The 19093-nt window shown below is 47.2% G+C and overlaps 1 protein-coding gene across 1 annotated transcript in view; it reads right to left on the bottom strand.

Moving 5' to 3' along the window:
* Nucleotides 1–2084: 2084 nt before the first annotated feature.
* The window catches only part of LOC148022359 (kinesin-like protein KIN-14B), a 101736-nt gene continuing 84727 nt past the window's right edge, over nt 2085–19093 (bottom strand). Inside the window, exons 21-23 of the mRNA XM_087697979.1 lie at nt 4153–4293; nt 3695–3853; nt 2085–2921 (exon numbers count right to left, since the gene is read on the bottom strand). Coding sequence (XP_087554105.1) covers nt 2400–2921; nt 3695–3853; nt 4153–4293 — 822 coding nt within the window. The 3' untranslated portion in view covers nt 2085–2399. The remainder of the gene's footprint in view (nt 2922–3694; nt 3854–4152; nt 4294–19093) is intronic.

The following is a 19093-nucleotide window of genomic DNA, read 5'->3' as shown; positions in this document are numbered from 1 at the left end:
GGTCCATGGGCTAAGGTTACCACGGGTCAAGAGAATAGGTTTACATGGTAAGAGGTAAAGGGTACGAGTAAGAATTGATCAAGTGTTAACTAAACGAAGAGGTTCTAAGATTTTATTTAGTCAAGTGAGATATGAATTAAATATTAAAATGAAAACAGTGGAACAAACAATACCCGTATTTACATACCATCACAACAGTTATAATATTCTCATTTTTAAGTACGAGCTTTAAAGAGAGTAATAGGTGTGTGTGTGTGTGTGTGTGTGTGTGTGTGTGTGTGTGTGTGTGTGTGTGTGTGTGTGATGACTTATCAATAACCAAGGCCTCATGAATCATTGTAGTAGCTTTGATTAGAGATGAGATATAAATACATATATATGATGACGTATAAAAAGCCTAAGATTAGTGAATACTATGCCAAACTAATTGCAAGAATTAGCTAGAAAACATGGCTTCATCCATACTATATTACAATGTAAGCCAATAAATCAGTCCATGAAACATAAGTAAGAATGTGCATACATGTATAAACAAAGGGGAAGATGGACATGTATTTTGTATATGGGAATGTAAACCTTCCTAAAGTTGTACAAGTTGTTTGTGATTGGAGCAATGTGCATGATTAAGAATGTTAGGCAAAGCAAAAATCATGTGTGTTTTGAGACAATAAAGGGGTGTGAGAGAAAAGGAGGGGTTAGTAATTGTACCCAAGTCAAGTAGTAAGAACATGTGTGTGGCTTGTAAAAGAGTTCAAGGACCAGTAGAGAGAGAGAGAGAGAGAGAGAGAGAGAGAGAGAGTGTGTGTGTGTGTGTGTGTGTGTGTGTGCACGCGCGTATGTTATAAGTCACCAAACCAAAACATGATGTGTTTACATGTGGAAGCATTATAACTAGGAGTGGCATAACCTAGTGCACTACCCATGTCTAATATCCCAACCCTACTAGAATCCGACTATTGTATAACAATCCTTCTGAATATGAGGGAAGAGTGAGATGGATATCAATCTTCATAAGTATACAAATATGTGATACCGAATAGATAGGGTTGTGCTTGTGTGTGGACACACCACATGTCAATAATGTGTATAGAGTAAAAGTGAAGAGAAAGGACTAGTTGTGTGTGGGTGTGTGCGAGCGCGCACACATGTGATGGCTGGGACATGCTTCTTTTGCACTATATGCCAAGAGTCCATTCGTCATAGATTTATTGGATGCTTAGTAGCACATCATATTTGGTCTTTTATTTCAATTGTTTGGGCCCAAGTAGCTAGTGTGCATATGACCCCACAAAGTTGGGTCTTTGGATGCTCTCTGCAGTTCTGCATCCATCTTTATGTTTAATCTTCCGATACTGGGGACTGCCATATAAATTGGGCCACACAAAATGCCTTACTTTTAGGGAAAACAAATGGAAGTGAAAACACACATTCAACATTCGGGAGGCATGCCACTTTGGCAAGTGACTTCATATCTCACCACTGGCACTTTAACCAAGGAACAGGCTCACCCCTGGTTTGCAGCCCTTCACTTCAATTTCAAGTTTGAATCCTTGGACATTATGATGAGCATATATGCTAATACTAAGTCCAGCAATCTCTGTACATCTTTCTTTCATAATCAATCAATTACCCATTCAAAGAGAGAGAGAGAGAGAGAGAGAGAGAGAGAGAGAGAGAGAGTAGCAATCTCTGTACATCTTTCTTTCATAATCAATCAATTACCCATTCAAAGAGAGAGAGAGAGAGAGAGAGAGAGAGAGAGAGAGAGAGAGACCCAAGCAGCTTAGCAAAGATTCCCAGGGTGTATTTGCTGAACCTCACAAAACATGGATATCCTTTCGTCACTGAGATGCTAACTTTTAAGCTTAAAACTTTCTTGTTATGTTAAAAAAGTCATAGCTTCACTCACTGCACCTCCCTACAAACAAATAAAGATGAACTAGGAAAAATCCAATGTAGAAACTGATACCAGTTACAATATCAGTTACAAGCTTATTTCTACAAGGAACTTCATCCGATGTTTATTATCTTATGAAAGCTTGCCAGCAAGCCAATGCTTGATCTGTGTTAGCTTACAACTCATAGATTTAACTGCCTCGTACGAGACGCAAACTTTCAAAATAATGAGTCCAAAACTCAAGCTAGCAGGAACTTAGTGCTTGATCCCATTCTAACCACGTTACAAAGCATAAGGCTCTTGGCCCAATCTTCAGTAAGATGGCCATGTGGCAAGCTTAATACCACGGGATCTTTTCTTTCAACCCGTTTTATCATGATCAATACAATGGTAACTGAATAAATCAAATCCCTGATTTACAGAAAATAATGCACACATCATTTACATGCTTCCCAACCGCTTATCTACACTGAGCATACCAAAGTAGTACATGCACTGCTAATCAACTGGCCCTTTTGAAGGACAAAGAAGCGGTTGATAGTTCACGTGAGTTGTCCTTGTCAAGGTCAGGAATTGAGTTTTTCAAAGCAGGAACCCTGACAGCCAATGTTTTGTATAATCGTGCATACCTTGCTCGAGTTCCATCAGCCGTTCTTGCCAAAGCTAACTGACTGAAGGCTTCTGGAAGCTTTGACAAAACTTGCTTGATCTCTTCCAGGGACAGTCCTGCCAATGTTGACGGTGCTGGCACAATTGAAACCACTTCCTTCCCAGTCTTATCATTAACTTTGGCATGTGCTTTGACAACCAATTCTAAAGACGATGTTGCACCGCACTTGATCACAAATGGGCTAGCAGATCCATTATTGAACTGTAACACACTCCATTGCATGACATCACCATCCGCTCCTATCATTGCACTTTCCCCCCAGTCACCTGATAGAGCAGACAACTCTCCAGGAGCATTATCGCCTGAACCTCTTGCTCGTGTATGATGAGGACCTTCTCTCTGTTCAACTATTGACTGCAAAACCAAATGACAAATTCAAAGAGCATAGTGAGGCAGACACACAACTCAGAATTCTAATCAGAATCTGCATAGATTAAACCAATATAACTAAGCTTCTCACCCAGGGTGATAAACCTCATACAAACGTTGGAAAAAGACTTGAAAGACTAGAATGTGCCATGGGCAAGCTGCCTCCTTTTCACAGGTTTTCAGATAAACAGGCATAAGTTATATGTTTGCACTAAAAAAATTTAGTCTGACCACAAGTTACAACCACTAGGGCCTACTCTGCCTGTAAATTTCTATTTGCAGAAGAACAAGAAGTAGATTTAAGTTCTGTGTCTCATAGTTGTCCACCCAGTGTACTTAACTCATGTTGAAATGGTTGCCAATGCATGGATATCACCTTGCATTTCAGGAGTTTTACTCTTGTTTCCTCTAAAATCTTGACACTTTAAACAGACCACGGTTACAAATAATAGCCCAAATCTTTTCAGCTTCCATACACAATGCAATACCAATCCTGACTTCTGACTAAAAATTTGAAGTTCTAACCACTGTATTAAGCAAGCCATATTCATGTCATGAGAAAGCCCGTGAGAGGAAGCAAGCACATAACACAATTACTTAGTGCAAAATGCCTAAATGTATGAATAAGGAACTTAAAGACAAATCAGGACTAGCATGCAAAGATCAGCAACAACTTTGGTCTTTAACCAACACAAACAGAACAATCACAATGGCATAGCAACCAGAGAAAGGTCAAAACCACTGATTACTTTACACACCTCCACAACTTTCTTTGCCTCCAATATGTGTTTCTGTGCACAGGGATGATCTATAGACAGGAGAGATGGCATCCGATCAGACAAAGCATGTAAGGCAGAAAGTATCATCTGCTTCTTTGCAGCAGAAATCGCCTTGGTTGGAGCTTCCTTCTTGATTTCCTGCAAGCATCATCAACTTTCAGCTTCCTTATACTCCCTCACAACTGAGGATTCACAAACAGGCATACATTCTATAAGCATGATTGAAGGTGACTGGGACAGGCACCACACGTGTACAAACATGCACAGGCACCAAGACACCCACAAACATGTGCAGCCTTTTTAAAGTGAAAGCACTGCTCTCTTATCTAATGTGTAATCAAGCCATTCCCTGGTGAGAATATAACACGCACGCACGCACGCACGTGCATGCATGCACAATCAAATACAGCACATATTGGCCATATATCAGAGCTTACCTCTGCCTGCTTAACAATATCCTCGAGGGACATCAGAGATGCTATCCGTGCATCCTCGCTTGCAGTGGATGGGTTTCTGATGGGAGATCCACCCTCCTCTTTCGTCAAAAGTGCAACATCTGATCGCATCTGTTGTAAAACCTACAGAAGGAACAAGCAAATTTCCTTACAAAATTCTAAGAACAAAGAAGGACAACACCTGTCATGCATACCAAGGAAATGATCTAAGTAATGGCTAACAGAAACTAACAAGAACTTCTATAATTTTTGGGCTTTTAAATAATAGATAGCAGATGCACCTCACAACCAACTTCACATTGAAACCAAGTCTAAAGTTTTAAACCTCTCTCTTTTTTTTTCGTAAAAGGTAATTGTATTAATTACGAAAAAGTTTTCATGATTACAAGATACACGATGGCTCTACCCCATCGTGTGTACAAACTGACTCTTTACAAGAACCAGAGGGCCAAATAGTTACAAAATCATGGCAAAGACGCGGAGGAAATTGCCATGTGCCAGGGGCGTAAGTCCTCCCGAGAGAGGATGTCAGAGTGCCGGAGAAGATCTATCTACCAATACAGGAAACCTTTAAGCCTAGCAATATGCCGCTGAACATTATAAGCAGAATCAAAAAGAAAAGCATTCCGAATGGTCCAGTTGTGCCAACAGCCCCAATATCGAAGAAAGTGAAACAAGATCTTCATATGTGGCTGTGTCGGTGTGGGATATTTGGGCTGCGCGAAAACCCAATCAAACAGGCGAAGCGAGAAACCAACCACCGCTCCCCAGACGGCTGACAAGAATGACCAGATTTTCTGAACAAGGGGGCAAGAAATAAAACGATGACGGACGGATTCCATAGTGGTGGTGCAAAAGAAACAATTGTCATTGGAGATTCGGCACTTTGAAAGAGCTGAAGCAAGCAGAAGACCACCAATCATCACCCTCCAAAGAAAGACCTTATATTTGAATGGTGTCTTATTTAACCAGCCCTCCATCACAGTTACCCTCCACCATGACCAGGATTTATGAAATCCATATAGAATATTAGCTTTATTAACCAGCCATTGATGATCTTTAATCAGAAGATGATACACCTGGTTAGCTGAAGCCTTTTCTAAATTCAGCCAGCCTGCAAAGTCCCAATCCTGCCAGGGACGATCCGTAGCAAGGGCGGGAAAGGGTTGTCTGCTCTGAAGCACCCTCAAAAGCTGTTCCCATAAACACCTGTATCCACGAGGGATCCTGAACAGCCTCCTGGCTGTACGAAACGACATGAACACATTGCGCCTGGCAAGAGTAGCATCCACGACTGAAGTTAAGCCCAAACGTGCCATACGGTTGAATTGTGGTCGAAGCTCATGTTTACTGTCCCACGAAATTAACCGCGAGACCGCCAACAGTTCCATTTGAAACGAATTAGTGGCTAAACGATCCTCCGTTGGATGCCACTGAGACTTCCGGAGGACCAGTCTCCAGGAACACACCAAATGGGCAAGCAAAGATGAGGAAGAACTGGAGAACCGAGAATCTGCATTAAGAACATGCCACCACGAACTGCGGATGTGGGTATTACCATGCAGAAGCCCGTGATCCTCAAGAAAATAACGGCTATGACGACCCAAGGATGACAATCCGAGCACATGGCGCGAAAAAGAGACCAGCGAAGCGCCAGCATATGAGCGTGGGCATCCAAAATAGCCCCTCCACCCATGCGTTTTGGGGTGCATGCATGCGACCAAGAAATCCAGGAAATACCCGCATGCAAGGAATCCTTTTTCCATAACATGAAACGAATAGACTTCGTAAGATCATTCAGTGTCGTAGTAGTCCAAGGTAGCAATGGCAAGAAATATGTAAGCATTGGCAACATTATTGTCTGGGCTACTTTGAGGCGAACATGGAAGGGCCAGGCTTGAGACTTCCAATACAGAAACTTAGCCGCTAGTTTCTGTGAAATCCACTATAATAGCTGCTTTGGGGGAACATCAACCCCCAAAGGGTACCCAATATGCCTGGCAATGGAGCCACGGGGGACAACCATGCCCTGCCAATCCAATGACTGCAAATCCAACTCCGCGCAGCTGAGAATGGCCGATTTCAAGGCGTTAATGCGAAGACCAGAAGCCTGACCAAAGAGAGCCCAAACATCTAATGCTTTGTGAAGGTTATCTTTGTCCGCGCGCAGAATCATAAAACTGTCATCAGCCAAGGATTGACCAATGAAGTGTTGTCCAGAGGGAAGCAACAATCCAGCCAACTGAGTAGAAGCTGCCATATGAGATAGCATCGAAAGAACCGGATGAGTCGCAAGGGCAAAGAAGAGAGGACTCAAAGGGCACCCCTGTCTGACAGAGCGGGCAAGGACAATTGGCTTTGTAACGCCTCCATTCAACATGACCTGCGAAGATGCTGCAACACTAATAGTGTGGATCAGACGAGACATACAGGCACCAAAGCCCATAGCAGACATAAGTTCTGCAATGAAAGACCGGTCCAGATAATCAAAAGCCTTTTCCAGGTCCAATTGAACCAGTACGACCTCCTGATTTGAATGCCTTGCATAATCAATTGCTAGTTGCGCATTTAAGACATTGTGCGAAATGTTTCTGCCCTTAATAAAACCATATTGGAGAGGATGCACAATGGCAAGAAGATGCTTATGGAGGTGATTCGCCATAACTTTGGAAAAGATTTTATACATAGAATCCATCAAAGAAATTGGGCGCCAGTGTCTCAACATGGATGGGGAAGGAACTTTTGGAAGCAGTTTAATAAGACCTTCTTTCCAAGAGGAAGGCATAATCCCCGTTTCCCATACCCGCTGAAACAAAGCCGTCAAAGGTTTCGCGAGCTGGGTGGCAAAAAACTCAAAGAACTCATTGGTAAGACCATCCCAGCCAGGACTTTTATCCTTAGGCAAGTGTAACAGAACATCCATGACCTCCGACTCACAAATATCTACCTCCAGAGTAGATTGCATGTCCTGAGGAACCTGATTGCGGACCAGATCATAAAAAACTGAACGAGCATGAGTAATTTGGCCTGAAGGCGGAGAAGTAGAACCAAGAAGGTCAAGGAAATAATTTCTACACATATTCACAATCATCTGCGGATCAAGAACCATTTGACCTTCTTCATCCTGGAGCCTCGTCATATTCTCTCGAGCAGGAGAGGCATGGAGAGCTCGAAAAAACTTATGGGTCTGACAAGCACTGTCTTGCAGAGTGTCCGTCAGATGTTGCAATTTGACCTGCTGATAGGATTTCAATTGAAACTCTCTAATAAGATCAGCCAGACGCGCTGCCAGTGATAGCAGAAATGCGTCATCGGGAGTGTCCACCAGCAAAGAACGAACCAAAGCCAACAATTCCTCGGATGCTTGTCGGCGCCGCCGACAAAGAGAGGCATGATGGATCCCATACTGGCGAGCAACCCGCTGCACATTGGAGAGCAATCGTTGAAAGGACGCAGTGCCCTGAGATGAGAAATCCAATAAGAATCGATCAATCAATTGCTGCATATAGCCCTGGAAGATTGCATGCTTCAAATAAGACGAGTTGAAACGCAAAAGGGAGTCTATCCAGAAATTGCTTGAAAGGTGCAATGGGTTGTGCAAGGAGCTCAAGCTGCAGAGGGAAATAATCCGACAATGGATATTGTTGTAACACTTTCATTTCGAGCATCTCAGAAAGGAAATCATCATCCTGCATGATGTATATGCGGTCTAACCGCGACCATGTTGTGGCATACCGGGCAGAATGGAAGGTAAACCCTGTAGAAGAAGGATACAGCCAAGACCAGAGATCTTGCTTAAGAACAGCAAAAGCCAACTGCTGCCACGTACGTCTTTCCGGCACATCCATTACCGAATGTTCTGATGTGGACTGTAAAGAATCAACACACATATTTAAAATCCCCCATCAAAAAACCCCGTCTGCCAAGGGACAAGGAACTCTGCAAAGTATGCCAAAGCTCCCGGCGAGATAGAGGATCATTCGGAGCATAGAGCCCAAGTAACCATAAGATCTCTCCTTCGAATAAAATTTCAATCACCACAAAGCGGCCATGTACATCATTCTTGATAAGAAGCAGCTGATATTTTTCATGTACAATCATAAGCACACCAGAATACTGCCTGGCATGTGTCCCTGCATAGAACAAACGAAAACCATGGCAATCCACAACTTTACCTGCTTCACTATGACTCTTGTGCTCAACAGCACACAAGACATCCCACTGATTCTCATGCAATATTGTCCACATGGCATGTTGCTTGTGGCGAGAACAAATTCCTCGCACATTGCACGTAGCTATCTTCATGTGGATTCAAAAGAGGATCAGGTACGAGGCACAGCTTGCCTCGATGAGACCTTTTCGGCGAGAATGTCTAGGACACCCTCATCCAAGAAATCAGCTAACACGGCAAAAGAGTTCTGACGACCAGATTTGGAAGTGGATGGCATATCCGCTGACTTGGGGATGGAGCGGGGATAACGACGATCCCATGGGGTAATGACGTTACCTCAAGTATCAAAAGCCAGCTTAGCGGGTGGACCCTTAGAACCATCTGAAGACACTCTCCTAGCTGTCTGTTGACGGGGAGCAGAGGAAACCATAGCAGGAGCAGAGTGCTCTGAAGACATCATTTCTTTCCTGCGCATATACGTACGCATGGAATCTTGTGAGGCAACAGGCACAGTATCCATCATGCCAACAACATGCCTGTTGCCTTTTTTCGCGCATACTTCTACCCAGTCATTGCCACCAGAATCCAAACCCGAGACCTGTTGTTTACCTTTATTCAGAACTTTAGGTGGCTGGGTGGCATCTTGCGACGACGCATCACACACCATATCTTCCATGGGCTGCACAACATGCTCAGCATCTAAAGTGTGGTGCTTCTCTGGGCATTCAGCCATAAAATGCCCCAATTTTCCACATGAAAAGCAATGACCTGCAAAGTTGTCCCATTTCAAACGAAAATGTAAAGGATGCATGCCAGAGCAGTTAATGTGTAACCAAGCAGGCCTTTTTCGAGCAGTGTCCCATAACATACACAGGCGGTTGCGATTCATGGCCCTTAGGCTTGGGGGGACCAGAACAGTGCCCACAGCGGCCATGGCGTCTTTTAGCAGTGGCCAATAAACAGCCGGACAGTTTTCCACTTCAACCCACGCAGGGCATTCACGTTGCAGCAGACGCTGAAAATCTGCCATGGGGCGCCATGGCACCACATGGACCAGATGGCGATCAACGAACAATGGCAGTTTAGACAGGAGAGCAACTCGGTGTGTCTCTGATTTCAACAACACCTCAAAAAAACCCTGGGGGCCAACAAAAATCTCTTCAACACATTCCTCTTGTAGCAAACTGTGCAGCCACTGGCGAATACGGAAAAGCAGCGGGATCCTACCAATGAAAAAAAGTATCACAGCACATTCATAGAACACTGAAAAGAAGCGCAAGACATGTTTCGGATCCACGGTGGCTTCCAGAACATCTTCCGTTGCAGAGTCCGAAAAGACTTCCTGATTATGTTGAACATAATCGCCCAACAAAGTGTTGGCAAACTCCAACAGGTGCTCCCAATCAACCTCATGGGAGTCCACAGAATCAGAAGCAACTTGAGCATAGGAACGATCCTAGTGATCCATTATCATGGGAGTTTGCCCTGGCGTTTGCCCGGTGGCTGGAGGTCAGGAGCAAGGGGCATCTCCTCTGTGCACGGAACCATGTCCTCTGGTCCCTCGGTGTCAGAATCCGAACCAAGAGCTACCACCGTTCGGTCTATGAAAGCCAGATCCAGGCCAGCCATATTGTATCAGTACGTATGTCGGACAGAGGCGGAGCGAAAAAGTCGCGGGGGGCAAAGACACGCAGGCTTCTCTCTCTCTCTCTCCCTCTCTCTCGCTCCCTCTTTTCTTAACAGAGTCGCTGTCCAGGGGTGTATTCTGCACGCACAGTTGATGAAAGCGAAGCTTTACCTGTCAGCCTTAGTCGTGGCCTGTCCCAAGAATCCTGGTGGCAAAGCACAACCCTAACAGTGCAAGGGGAGGAGGGCAGAGCAACGGCCAGGCAATCGACGGCAGAGCAGGACAGTCTGGGGCGCAGGGCAGGGGTCCGTTATCAGCCGAAACCCTAACGGGCAGGGCGGGCGAAGGGCAGGGCACGGGTCCGTTATCAGCCGAAACCACAGGCTTCAGACGGCAGGCATCAAGCGAGCAGGCAGACACAGGCGGAGCAGGCGGCCACAGACGAATACAAGCGGGTCTTCAGACGTCGTCAGGCGCGCAAGCAGTCGTCAGGCGGGTAGGTCGTCAGGCGCGCAGGCAGTCGTCAGGCGGGTAGGTCATCAAGCGCGCAGGCAGTCGTCAAGCGCATAGGCAGTCATCAGGCACTCGTCAGGCGACAGTCAGGCGCGCAAGCAGTCGTCAGGCTGGTCTTCAAGCGGCAGTCTTCAAGCACGCAGGTCTAGGCGACACCAGGACGGGACGCACCAGCGGCACCATCGCAACTCTCTCCAAGCTTTCTCTCTCTCTCTCTAAAAACCTCTCTCTCTCTCTCTCTCTCTCTCTCTCTCTCTCTCTCTCTCTCTCTCTCTCCTCTTTTTTTCGTAAATCTCTCTCTCTCTCTCTCTCTCTCTCTCTCTCTCTCTCTCTCTCTCTCTCTCTCTCTCTCTCTCTTTTTTTCGTAAAAGGTAATTGTATTAATTACGAAAGAAACAAGATTACTTGATTACAAGATACATGACGACAATGAAAGTCATCATGTGAAGGGGTGCTAAGTACTACAAGTTACAATTTCATGGCAAGGATGCGGAGGAAATTGCCATATGCCACGGACAGAAGTCCTCCGTAGATAGCAAATCAGAACGATGGAGAAGATCTAACTGCCAATACAAGAGGCCCTTAAGCCTCACAATATGCCGCTGAACATTATGGGCGGAGTCAAACAGAAAAGCATTCCGAATGGTCCAGTTATGCCAACAGCCCCAGTATCGAAGAAAGTGATACATGAGCTTCATATGTGACTGTGTGGGAGTAGGGTATTTGGGCTGGCCCAAAACCCACTCAAAGGGGCGCAGTGTGATACCAACCACCCCTCGCCAAACGGCCGACAAAAATAACCAGACTTTCTTAGCGACGGGGCAGGAAATAAATCGGTGGCGGGCGGATTCCATAGTAGTGGTGCAAAAGAAACAGGTGCCATTGGAGATTCGTCGCTTGGAAAGAGCCGAAGCAAGCGGAAGACCCCCAACTATCACTCGCCAAAGAAAGACTTTGTATTTAAAGGGTGTCTTGTTGACCCAGCCCTCCATCACAGTGACCCTCCACCACGAGCGGGATTTACGCAATCCCCATAAAGCATTTGCTTTAGTAACTAGCCATTGATTATCTTTAATCAGGAGATGATACACTTGATTAGCAGAAGCTTTGCTCAAGGGCAGCCGGCCTTGTAGGTCCCAATCCTGCCAGGGATGATCCAAGGCAAGAGCAGGAAAGGGTTGTCTGTTCTGGAGCACCGTCACAAGCTGTTCCCATAAAGGCCTATATCCACGAGGGATCCGGAAAATCCTCCTAGCAGTACGAAACGAGATAGGCACATTGCGACTAGCAAGGGTGGCATCTGCAACTGAAGACAAGCCCAAACGTGCCATCCGGTTGAATTGTGGTCTAAGCTCGTGTTTGCCTTCCCACGAAAGTAGACGCGAGACTGCCAGTAATTCCAATTGAAAAGAGTTAGTAGCCAGGCGATCCTCCGTTGGGTGCCACTGAGCCTTTCGAAGGACGTGTTTCCAGGAACACACCAAATGAGTAAGCAGCGATGAAGAAGAACTGGAAAACCGTGAATCCGCATTAAGAACGTGCCACCAAGAACTCCGGAGTCGGGTATTGCCATGCCGAAGCCCATGAGCCTCAAGAAAAGAACGGGCGATAGCGACCCACGGATGATGATCATCCGAGCACATGGCGCGGAAAAGAGACCAACGGAGTGCCTGCATGTGAGTTTGGGCATCTAAAATAGCTCCGCCACCCATGCTTTTGGGGGTGCACGCATGCGACCACGAGATCCAGGAAATGCCTGCATGCAATGAGTCCTTCTTCCAGAGCATGAAGCGAATAGACTGAGTGAGAGCATTCAGAGTCGTAGGAGTCCAGGGCAACAAGGGCAAGAAATATGTGATCATTGGCAACATAATTATCTGGGCTATTTTGAGGCGAACATGAAAAGGCCAGGCCTGAGACTTCCAGTACATAAACTTGGCGACCATCTTCTGAGAAATCCACTGCAGAAGCTACTTTGGGGGAACATCAACACCCAATGGGTATCCAAGATGCCTGACAATGGAACCTCGAGGAACAACCAGACCCTGCCAGTCCAAGGACTGCAAATCCGACTCCGTGCAGCTTAAAATGGCTGATTTGAGCGGATTGATACGAAGGCCTGACGCCTGGCCAAAGAGACCCCAAACATCCAATGCTTTTCGAAGGTTATCCTTGTCTGCACGCAGAATCATAAAAGTATCATCCGCCAGGGATTGGCTAATGAAATGTTGTCCTGTAGGAAGCGACAGTCCGGCCAGCTGGAAAGAGGCGGCCATATGTGATAAAATGGAAAGAACTGGATGTGTCGCAAGGGCAAAGAATAAAGGGCTCAAAGGACACCCCTGTCTTACAGAACGGCAAGGACAAATGGTTCAGTAACACCTCCATTCAGCATGACTCGCGAAGACGCCGCAGCACTGATGGTGTAGATCAGACTAGACATCCGAGCGCCAAAGCCCATAGCGGACATAAGGTCAGCAACAAAAGACCAATCCAGATAGTCAAAAGCCTTTTCCAGGTCCAGTTGAATCAACACCACCTCCTGATTAGAATGCCGGGCATAATCAATGGCCAATTGGGCATTCAAAACATTGTGTAGGATATTTCGGCCTTTAATGAAACCGTACTGGAGAGGGTGCACAAGGGCAGGGAGATGCTTATGGAGCCGATTCGCCATTACTTTGGAAAAGATTTTGTACATGGAAACCATCAAAGAAATGGGGCGCCAGTGTGTCAACTTAGATGGCGAAGGAACTTTTGGAAGCAGTTTAATAAGTCCTTGTTTCCATGAGGGAGGCATGATCCCTGTTTCCCACACCTGCTGAAACAGAGCCTGCAATCGTTTCGCCAGTTGGGTAGTGAAAGCTTCAAAGAACTCATTGGTGAGACCATCCCAACCCGGACTTTTATCTTTGGGCAAGTGTAACAAAACATCCATAACCTCCGCCTCACCAATATCTGACTCCAGAGTAGCTTGCATGTCCTGCGGTAGCTGATTGCGGACCAGGTCATAAAAGACCGAACGGGCCTGAGTAATTTGGGCTGAAGGAGGAGAAGCGGAACCGAGAAGGTCACGGAAATAACTTCTGCACATATGCACAATAGTCTGTGGATCCAGGATAAGGTGGCCTTGTGCATCCTCGAGTCTGGTCAAATTCTCTCGAGCAGGAGAGGCATGGAGAGCTCGAAAGAACTTATGAGTCTGACATGCAGTATCTTGCAAAGTCTCTGTTAGATGTTGCAATTTGGCCTGCTGATACGATTTTAATTGGAATTCTTTAACAAGATCAGCCACCCGCAGGGCCAGTGCAAGCAGAAATGCATCATCCGGAGTGTCCGTCAGCAGGGAGCGAACCAAAAGCAGCAGGTCCTCTGCTGCCTGTCAACGGCGGCGAGAAAGAGAGGCATGATAGATCCCATATTGCCGAGCAACCCGCTGCACATTAGAGAGCAATCGGTCAAATGACGCAGTGCCCTGAGAGGAAAAGTCCAAGGAGAATCTATCAAGCAATTGCTGCATATAGCCCTGAAAAATTGTATGCTTTAAGTAAGAGGAGTTGAAACGCAAAGGGAGTCTCTCCAGAAATTGCTTGAAGGGGGCAATGGGTTGTGCAAGCAACTCGAACTGCAGAGGGAAATGGTCCGATAAGACATATTGCTGCAACACTTTTATTTCGAGCATCTCCGGCAGAAAATCATCATTGTGCATGATATATATGCGGTCCAACCGCGACCATGTTGTGGCATACTGGGCCGAATGGAAAGTAAAGCCTGGAGCAGACGGGTGTAGCCAGGACCAAAGATCTTGCTTAAGAACAGCAAGAGCCAAGTCGTGCCACATACAACTTTCCGGCGTATCCATGACCGAGTGCTCCGATGTAGACTGGGAAGAATCAACACACATATTGAAATCCCCCATGAAGAAGCCGCGCCTACCAAGTGACAAGGAAGTCTGCAAAGTCTGCCAAAGCTCCCGGCGAGATAACGAATCATTCGGAGCATAGAGGCCAAGTAACCATAGGATTTCCCCTTCGAATAAGATTTCAACCACCAAAAAACGGCCATGAACATCATTTTTAATAAGAACCGGCTGATATTTGGCATGTACAATCATGAGCAAACCCGAATAATGCATGGCCTGTGTTCCTGCATAGAACAAACGAAAGCCATGGCAATCCACCACTTTACCGGCGTCACTGTGACTCTTGTGCTCAACAGCACACAGGACATCCCACTGATTCTCATACAATGCAGTCCACATGGCATGTTGCTTGTGCCGAGAACAAATTCCTCGCACATTCCACGTGGCTATTTTCATGTGTATACAAAACACACTCAGGTACGAGGCACAGCTTGCCTCGATTTGACTTTGTCGGCGAGAATGTCCAGGACTTCCTCATCCAAGAAATCTGCCAACACCGCAAAAGAGTTCTGAGGACCAGATTTGGAAGTTGACGGCATATCAGCTTGCTTGGGGTTGGAACGTGGGTAACGACGGTCCCACGGGGTAATGACGTTGCCTCGAGTATCAAAAGCCAGCTGTGCAGGTGGACCCTTGAGACGATCCGAATACATTTTCCTGGCGGGCTGATGACGAGGAGCTGAAGAAACCATCGCAGGAGCAGGGCGCTCAGACGCCATCATTTCCTTCCTGCGCATATATGTTCGCATGGAATCGTGTGAAGTAGTAGGCTCAGTACTGTCCATGCCAGCCCCAATCCTGTTGCCTTTTTTGGCACGGACTTCAACCCAATCAGTAGCACGGGAATCCTGACCCGAAACCTGTTGTTTACCTTTGGCCAGAACGTGGGGCGGGTGGGTAGGATCCAGCGACGGAGCATCACACACCATATCTTCCATGGGCGGAGCAACATGAGATGTATCTGAAACGTGTTGTTGCTCGGGGCATTCAGCCATAAAGTGCCCCAACTGTCCACAGGAAAAGCAATGGCCAGCAAAATTGCCCCATTTCAAACGAAAGTGTAACGGATGCATACCAGGGCAATTGAGGCGTAACCATGCAGGCCGTTTCCGTGCGGTATCCCATAACATGCACAAGCGGTTGCGATTCACCACCCTGAGACTGGGAGGGACCAGAACCGTGCCCACAGCGGCCATAGCATCCTTTAATAGCGGCCAATAAACAGTCGGACAATTCTCCACTTCTACCCACACAAGGCATTCACGTTGCAGGAGGCGCTGGAAATCTGCCATCGGGCGCCATGGAACCACATGAACCAACCGACGATCAAAAAACAAAGGCAGTTTAGACAGAAGCGCAGCACGGTGCATCTCTGTTTTCAAGAGGACCTCAAAAAAACCCTGGGATCCAACAAAAATCTCTTCCACACATTCCCCTTGTAACAGACTCTGCAGCCATTGGCGAATACGGGACAACAGCGGGATGCGACCAGTGAAGAAGAGTATCACCGCGCGATCATAAAATACCGAAAAGGAGCGTAGGACAGTTTTTGGCTCGACGGTAGCTTCCAGAACATCGTCTGGAGCAGAGGCAGAGAAGGCTTCCTGGTTATGTTGAACATATTCACCAAGCAGAGTGTTGGCAAATTCCAACAGATGCTCCCAGTCCACCTCCTGAGAGTCCACCGGATCCGAAGTGACCTGCGCATAGGAACGATCCGGAGTAACGCCTATCTCTTCCGGGGTGTGCTTGGTACGTTTGCCCGCAGGCTGGATGTCAGGACCCGGGGGCAATTCTTCAGTGCACGGAACCATATCCTCGGGTTCCTCAGCATCAGAGTCCGGGCCAAGTGCTGCCACCGTTTGATCTATGAAATCCAGATCCAAACCAGCCATCGTGTATGACGAACTGATCTCACAGAAGGCCTGACCGACTCTCTCTCTCTCGCTCTCTCTCTCTGTGTACAGAGCAGAGGGCACGCGATCCCGGACGCTGCCTCTCTGACGAAGGTCAGGTTCAGGGTTTTCACAAGAACTGGGCGCCTCTGCACGAAAGGAGGAGCACACGCAGGCGGCGCCTCGAGCCGCAGCAGAGGTGAAGTTGACAGGGCGGCTTCAGATGATTCAGCGAGACAGGCAGAGGCGGATCCGCTGACTCACGGCGTCAGGGGCAGGCTGCCGTGGATAGGGCGGCAGAAACAGGGCGGCGGGACAGCTCCGTGAGCAGGCGCGACTATCAACCAGAGGCGGCGATGTAGCCCTCGACGATGGACAGCGCGACCTACCAATGAACAGAGGCTGGGCGGGCGCGAACGAGGGGTGGCGTCTGGCAGGGCGTCAGGCGGCGACAACGCAGACGAGGACCACAGCAGGGCGCGCCAGATCATTCGATGGCAGGGCGGGACGACGCAGGAGCACCATCGCGACCTCTCCTCTCTCTCTCTCTCTCTCTCAACTCTCTCTCTCTCTCTCTCTCTCTCTCTCTCTCTCTCTCTCAACTCTCCCTCCCTCCCTCCCTCCCTCCCTCCCTCTCTCTCTCTCTCTCTCTCTCTCTCTCTCTCTCTCTCTCTCTCTCTCTCTCTCTCTCTCTCTCTCTCTCTCTCTCTCTCTCTCTCTCTCTCTCTCTCTCTCTCTCTCGTAAAAGGTAATTGTATTAATTACGAAAAAGAGTACAAGTTTACTTGATTACAAGATACATGATGACACTAAGCCATCATGTGAAAAGGTTCCAGTACTAATAGTTACAAAGTCATGGCAAAGACGCAGAGGAAATTGCCATATGCCAGGGACGTAAGTCCTCCTGAGAGAGCATGTCAGAATGCTGGAGAAGATCTAACTGCCAATACAAGAGACCCTTAAGCCTAGCAATATGCCGCTGAATGTTATAGGCGGAATCAAAAAGAAAAGCATTCCGAATGGTCCAGTTATGCCAACAGCCCCAATATCGAAGGAAGTGAAACACGAGCTTCATATGTGGCTGTGCCGGAGTGGGGTATTTGGGCTGCACAAAAACCCAATCAAAGGGGCGTAGCGAGAAACCAACCACCGCTCGCCAAACGGCTGACAAGAATGACCAGATTTTCTTAGCGATGGGGCAAGAAATAAATCAGTGACGAGCGGATTCCACACTAGTGGTGCAAAAGAAACAGTTGCCGTTGGAGATTCATTGCTTGGAAAGAGCTGAAGCAAGCGGAAGACCACCAATCATCACCCTCCAAAGAAAAACCTTATATTTGAAGGGTGTCTTGTTCAACCAGCCCTTCATCACAGTTGCTCTCCACCATGACCGGGATTTACGCAATCCCCATAGAGTATTCGCTTTAGCAACCAGCCATTGATGATCTTTAATCATAAGATAATACACCTGGTTAGCGGAAGCTTTGCCTAAATTCAGCCGGCCTTCAAAGTCCCAATCTTGCCAAGGATGATCCGAAGCAAGGGTAGGAAAGGGTTGTCTGCTCTGGAGCACCATCAAAAGTTGTTCCCATAAATGCCTATATCCACGAGGGATCCTGAAAAGCCTCCTAGCTGTACGAAACGATATTAGCACATTGCGACTGGCAAGGGTGGCATCCGCGATTGAAGTTAAGCCCAAACGTGCTATCCGGTTGAATTGTGGTCGAAGCTCGTGTTTACCTTCCCATGAAAGTAACCGCGAGACTGCCAGCAATTCCAGTTGAAAAGAATTAGTAGCTAAGCGATCCTCCGTTGGATGCCACTAAGCCTTCCGGAGAACTAGTTTCCAGGAATATACCAAATGGGTAAGCAGCGATGAAGAAGAACTGGAGAACCGCGAATCAGCATTAAGAACATGCCACCAAGAACTCCGGATTTGGATATTGCCATGCAGAAGCCCATGATCCTCAAGGAAATAACGGGCTATAACGACCCACGGATGATGATCCGAGCACATGGCGCGGAAAAGAGACCAACAGAGTGCCAGCATGTGAGTTTGGGCATCTAAAATAGCCCCTCCATCCATGCGTTTGGGGGTGCAAGCATGCGACGGCCAAGAAATCCAGGAAATACCTGCATGCAAGGAATCCTTCTTTCATAGCATGAAACGAATAGACTGAGTAAGAGCATTCAGAGTCGTAGTAGTCCAAGGCAGCAATGGCAAGAAATATGTGAGCATTGGCAACATAATTGTCTGGGCTACTTTGAGGCGAACATGGAAGGGCTAGGCCTGAGACTTCCAATACAGAAACTTAGCCGCCAGTTTCTGAGAAATCCACTGCAGCAGCTGCTTTGGGGGAACATCAACACCCAAAGGGTACCCAAGATGCCTGACAATGGAGCCACGAGGAACAACCATACCCTGCCAGTCCAATGACTGCAAATCCGACTCCGTGCAGCTGAGATTGGCTGATTTCAACGCATTGATGCAAAGGCCGGACGCCTGACCAAAGAGAGCCCAAACATCCAATGCTTTGCGAAGGTTATCTTTGTCCGCACGCAAAATCATAAAGCTGTCATCAGCCAAGCATTGACTAATGAAGTGCTGTCCAGAAGGAAGCGACAATCCAGCCAACTGAGTAGAAGCTGCCATATGAGATAACATCAAAAGAACTGGATGAGTCGCAAGGGCAAAGAAGAGAGGGCTCAAAGGGCACCCCTGTCTGACAAAGCGGGCAAGGACAAATGGCTCGATAACGCCTCCATTCAGCATGACTCGCAAAGACGCTGCAGCA

Source organism: Lygodium microphyllum, chromosome 17, assembly GCF_053477565.2.
Source record: "Lygodium microphyllum isolate KBCC chromosome 17, Lygodium_microphyllum_v1.1.10, whole genome shotgun sequence".
Classification (NCBI taxonomy): Eukaryota; Viridiplantae; Streptophyta; class Polypodiopsida; order Schizaeales; family Lygodiaceae; genus Lygodium; species Lygodium microphyllum.
The sequence above is the reverse complement of the archived record's forward strand: the minus strand, read 5'-3'. Positions and strand labels throughout refer to the sequence as shown.